This window comes from Schistocerca nitens, chromosome 3 (assembly GCF_023898315.1).
Source record: "Schistocerca nitens isolate TAMUIC-IGC-003100 chromosome 3, iqSchNite1.1, whole genome shotgun sequence".
Taxonomy (NCBI): Eukaryota; Metazoa; Arthropoda; class Insecta; order Orthoptera; family Acrididae; genus Schistocerca; species Schistocerca nitens.
The window spans coordinates 911,549,286-911,555,433 of record NC_064616.1 but is presented as its reverse complement, the minus strand read 5'-3'; the positions used below and the strand labels follow the sequence as shown (position 1 = coordinate 911,555,433).

Here is a 6,148-nt window from a genome sequence, read left to right as displayed (position 1 = left end):
TTTCATACTTACTTCATCGATATACTCCTGTGAACGATCATTATACATATGATCATTGGTCTGAGAACCCATTAAAAACTGATCTTCAGCTCTGTACATCTTAGGTGGCAGAGAGTCTGAATACATTGCTTCATTTGGTACTCCGTAGATCATAGGTGGCATTATGTTCTGAGCGTTACCGCTACTTTCATAGCTACTGATACGATATTCGTCATTTGGAAATTCTGAGTCCTCAGAGATGTAATAGTCAGAATCACTTCCCACTATCTGAGATCTGACAGGCATTTGTTGTTGTTGTTGTTGTTGTTCTTGCAGCTGCTGCTGTTGCTGCTGCTGCTCTTGGGCTCTCTCTGCTCGTATGATGTTTTTTAATTCTTCAAATCTACTGTAACGTGGAGATGGCTGGTGAGCAGACGCATAAACTGGTGAGGGGCTCATGTAGGGTGATCGATGAAGAAGCCTAACTACTTCATCATAGGGACTGTACTTTTGTCGAGCTTCAGAAGGCTGACGTTGTTGTGGATAATGAACAACTGTGCCATAGACATAGTTTCTTCCTCTGGCATCCAGAATATCATTTCCTAGAGATCTTGTATGTCCATATGGTTCCCAAACGTTATAAGCAAATGGATCTTTGTACATTGGTACCTCATTAGTGAGTTCTGTGATGCGTGACTGGCGTTTTGAGAAACGCCACATTGCTCTCAGTTCTTCACAAGTTGGTTCTCTTCCTGAGGGGCCGTCCCATGGACTCATAGAGGACAAATGTGGATATTTGTAGGTAGTGAATTTATGCCAGAGTCTTTCCCTTCTTGGAATGGACATGCTAAAAACTGCAGCAGAAACACACACAAGTATACCGATGATGGTGGAGGAACGCATTTTAGCCCTGCAACATTAAAATATCTGTATCAGATTTATTTGAAAAAGAGAAAGAGTGTACAACAAGAAAATAAATTATTGCCAGATATATGCAGCCTTTTTTAAAAAAATTCATTACATATTGCACTTGCAACTTACATGTAGAAACAGAACAATTGTGAAACACAACAGTACAAAACTGATATAAAATTTCCTTAACATTAGTTTCATAATATTCTAGTAGTATTTTTAATAAGTATACAGTTTTTAATTAAAATTAAAATGCAATTGTGCCGTATGTATGCTGGTTTATGGAAAAGGCTGACACAGAGTAAAACAGGAAAATGTTAAGACATTGCAAGTACATGTATGAAACGGTGCAAGAAGTGCATTCCCATGCATGACATGAAGCACAACTGGCCTTTTCTTTCTATTTCAGCAATAACGTAATAGTGACAGCTTTTAATAAAAAGATACAAAGTAATTTATTCCTACAGATAATAAGATTTCAGAAATAAATTTGATGAAAAATGATAATCTTGTAATCCATCGCCATCTTGTAAAAAATGTAAAATTTTACGCCCTTTTTTTAGTTTTTGCCAAATAGCTTTCAAACTAAGCGTATGATGTGAAACTTCATTCCAAATATTTTTGAAGTGGAGTGAGTACTTTTGAAGTAGATTAAATCTGATGAAAGGTGGGTTATATTTGATCTTTCTGTCTACAACAGCTTCGGCGATAGGACTACGAAAAATTTGAAGACAATATCAACATACGATATAAGCTCGAATTTCTTGCTAGGTTTTATCTATTAACTTAAAAAATCGATCTTACAATCATAATTTATGAGATAGCTTTCAGACTCAAGTCGTTCCGATTTGAGCATCAAATTATTATTTCAGTACGTCAAATAGATCCTCAGATACAACTTTTTGTGCTCATTCTTCAGTATGTGATAGTTAAGTACATTTGTTTGTCCCGTATAACAAAATAACAGACAGTGCAAAAATGTTGTTAGTCAGCCTCTTTTTTGTATTGTATGAACCACAATGTCGCCGGAGTTAAGGCTTTTGTATGACGTGGAGCGACGCAAGAGTGAGAGGAAACAGGTCGGTCTGAAGAGGACATCATGTTCTTTCGAACAAGTGTCCGGTCCTTCGTATCTGGTGGTGTTCGAAATGCAGAACCCTAAATTACTGTTGAGCACGATATGAGTAGTACATGTATGAACCAAGGCTAGCTACAAGATGAGAGCGGGCTACAAACTGTTTTGCAATGAAGTGTTAAATGTATGCTTCAAAACCATCAACGTTTATTGCAATGTTTAAATGAAATTGCAATGCGCAATAGTTATAAAAGCTCAAATATGCAATAAATGTTCGAAATATATATTCATCGAAGTCCGCAGATTAGATAAAAAAATTAACACGCCGTTTAGGTAATAAAAGTTTTAACTTTCCACAACAGGATTCCTAGAGAAGAAACTGGAAAATATAGATTCGACCCGATAGTCACATGAAGAATGACGTCATGATTCTGTGGAAAGAAATAACTTACTTTCTATGGAAAAAGGGGGAAATTTCGATGTACATGACAGAAACGTTCAAGGTGATTGCATAATTGATACGAAAACGGTTATCACTGGTTTCCTTACCTAGAAATATCGAGATGAGGAAACCTGAAAAAACTAAAGTTTATATGAGGAATGTGGGGTATAAGGTTATCTCGCAGTCACAATATGAATAGCGAAATTTAAAGCTTGAAGAAGAATGACTACGAATCATTGACATCGTGCGGGGGAAAGCCCTAATAATGATTTCCAGGAGAACTAAGAACTCTGTTGTAAAGTCTCTTCTTTCTTCAGCAGGTGATCGCTAATGTACAAAGGACAGACCTAAGCTCTGTGCACGGTAAAGCAAAGACACTTCTAATCCTGAAGTTACACACATTGACTTCTTCTGGGAAAGGCTTTGGTTTGAGACATTTGGTAGGAACTTCTATTAGAGGTTGTTACGAATTGCGTGTAACTTACAACTAACAGTAAGAGTCGTTCCTGATGGAAGACTACTTTAGTCTAGGAAGCTGCAGACATTCTGAAAAGTGCATTTGCCTCTCCAGATTGTCACAGATTGTCTGACCAAATGCTGCCCGCTAATCATATACACGAACGTATCTGCGTAAAAAGCTATCTACTACGTTTGCCTCAGAGTTATAAGTAACCAATACCCAACGAATATATCCTGAGATGACTGTTGATGGAATAAGCACATTATCAACTCGAAACACACAGCGGCTACATTCCTGCAGATACCACACGTCATGTTTTTACTGTTATCGATTAATCTGTGTTACAGGTCCTGATCTCTCCCCATGCGATTATCACGCCTTTGCTCCCGTGAGAAAGGCCTTGAATGGACGACGAATCCTGCCGGACGAGGATATGAAGCAGGCAATTACGACCTTCCTCAGGCGGCAAGACAGAGTGTTTTAGCAAACGGGTATCTTCAACCTGGTGCTTCGGTAGTATGATTGCCTCAATGCTCACGGCGATTTTGCCTGATTGGTATACCGATTCTGGACTGTAGGGCCTTCGTACGGAAACGTCTTGTTCCCCTCTTATACATGACAGAGCTCCTTCTATGAATCAACATACCTTTCATATTGTATTTTTGGATTGTGATAGTCGCTAATTGTGGTGAGCACAGGTAGACAGCTGCCGATTGTACTGTAGAAGCATTCCCAAACAAGGGAGCCTGCAGCTCGAGCGTGTAAGATATTCGACGCATTAATAGCTCTAGGCGGGTGTGGGATATCGTACAGCGTGAGAATCATAGACGACACAAGAGGTAATAGCAACAGTAAGAGCTGTATTTCAAGCGTGAAAGATGCAATGCTTCATTAATTATTTACATCATTAGACGTTAAATATTTATCTGATGGACCAAGGGGACAGTCTGCAGTTTATCAACAATTGTTCTAATACTTTAAAAATGTAGTTAACATATTCATATATAAAACGGTTGAAGACGTTATCATCGCTCATATGGAGACGAATGACCACCAAAAGTAGCTCTGTTACAGGCTGAAGTTTGAATCCACCTCTAGGGGTGGTTGTAGTCGGTGGTTCTGTCAGCACAGAAAATAATATTGATCACACTCACTAATCATTAGGTGTTGTTTTTCTTCGCAAATGTGCGAACAAGATTTTCTGGCGTCGCGACATTTAGTGGTTTCACGGAGGAAGCATCCAGACAGGTCGAGGGAGTAGTCATAACGTCTTGATTATCGCCTCGAAAAACCATGAAACATGCTGATGGTGTTAGTCCTTTTCTACATTTCAAAGCGATGTAGTTTTTCCAACGATGTATGACTTGGCGGAGACCTTGGTTGTAGAATTCTGCATTTTGGTTGTCCAGGAAACCAATGTTATTTATAATCCGCCTTGATCGCAAAAAAATGTTGATTCAGATGACCTGTTTCGGTTTCTCTAGAACCATCTTCAGATCTGTAACGATAATGATACTAATTTACTATTTCGCAAATGCAAAACTTTTTCATCCTATCCAATCAACATCAAATGTACCAAAACGTACCTCCAGTTTCGGTTACAGGAGTAACCCGTCCATACACAGCAAACTACACATGCTGTGTCACATAAAAGTGGTTGGCAGAATGCACGACATTTATATAAATTATAAAACTATTACCGGCAGGTGGCGTCAGGTACATTTGTTATACTGCATATGCACATACTGTATCAAGTAGATTTTTGTAATTTACTTTTATCTCTAAAAATACTTAATTAAAATCTGTAGATGTCAAGGTTAAAATCTGTGCTTGTCAATATTAGAATACACAGTAAAATTATCATTTTTATACGATCTATAAACAAAGGGCGATTTGTATATCCATGGCGCTGGTGCAGACTTGTTTTCCTCCATGGTGTGCTTTCGTGGTTTCCGCCATTTCGGTGTTGTGGTGCGATCCGCCCAGTCGTCTGACGTCCATCGCCGTGGGCAAGAGGGCCGCGCAGGATGACCCCGTCAACGACGCCAGGTGCTCCACGCATCTTCCAGCTTCCCCACCATGCACCATCTCTCATCCCTCGGCCTGGACCTCCACACGCAACAGTTGTTATTTCAGTAAGTCGTCATAAATACTAAAATAAGCGTTATGATTTAACTCACTTTGCTAGTTGAGGATTAAAGCAGGCCGGAGTGGCCGAGCGGTTCTAGGCGCTTCAGTCTGGAACCGCGCGACCGCTACGTCCTAGGTTCGAATCGTGCCTCGGGCATGGATGTGTGTGATGTCCTTAGGTTAGTTAGGTTCTAAGTTCTAGGGGACTGATGACCTCAGAAGTTAAGTCCCATAGTGCTCAGAGCCATTTGAACCATTTTTTTGAGGATTAAAGCCGGATCTTTCTTTTTGTGGGCGTATATTCCAATTTCTTCCAAAATGTTGATAAACAGTGCCTTATGAGCTCTATGCAGGATGTCTAAATTTTGTTCAATGTTCTTGACTGAGTGCTTTAAGGCAGTAATATGCGCCCCAAACGCTGTTTTGTTTTGACATTAGAAATTTAGACATCCTACATAGAGCTCATAAGGAACGGTTTCTTAACATTTTGGAAGAAATTGAAATATACACCCACAAAAAGAAAGATCCGGATTTAATCTTGAACGAGCAAAGCGAGTTTAAGTATAGCGTCTATTTTTATGACGACTTACTGAGTTAACAACTGTTGCGTGTGGAGGTCCAGGCCGAGGGATGAGAGATGGTGCATGGTGGGGAAGCTGGAAGATGAATGCAGCCCCTGGCGTCGTTGACGGGGTCGTCCTGTGCGGCCCTCTTGCCCACGGCGATTGGCGTCAGACGACTGGGCGGATCGCACCACAACACCGAAATGACGGAAACCACGAAAGCACACCATGGAGGAAAACAAGTCTGCACCAGCGCCATGGATATACAAATCGCCCTTTGTTTTTAGATGGTATAAAAATGATAATTTTATTGTGTATTTTAATATTGACAAGCACAGATTTTAACCTTGACATCTACAGATTTTAATTAAATATTTTTAGAGATAAAAGTAAATTGCAAAAATCTACTTAATACAGTATGTGCATATGTAATGTAACAAATGTACCAGACGTCACCTGTCGGTAATAGCTTTATAATTAATATAAATGACGTGCATTCTGTCAACCAATTTTATGTGACGTAGCATGTGAAGTTTGCTGTGTATGGACGGGTTACTCCTGTAACCGAAATTGCAGGTACGTTCTGG

At 39.7% G+C, this 6,148-nt stretch overlaps 1 protein-coding gene across 1 annotated transcript in view; it reads right to left on the bottom strand.

Moving 5' to 3' along the window:
• Window positions 1-318: 318 nt before the first annotated feature.
• LOC126247971 (uncharacterized) overlaps window positions 319-6,148 on the bottom strand; it is a gene marked incomplete at its 3' end in the record, with an annotated part of 46,498 nt that continues 40,668 nt past the window's right edge. Inside the window, exon 2 of the mRNA XM_049948536.1 lies at window positions 319-889. Within this exon, the coding sequence (XP_049804493.1) occupies window positions 319-882 (564 nt within the window). The remainder of the gene's footprint in view (window positions 890-6,148) is intronic.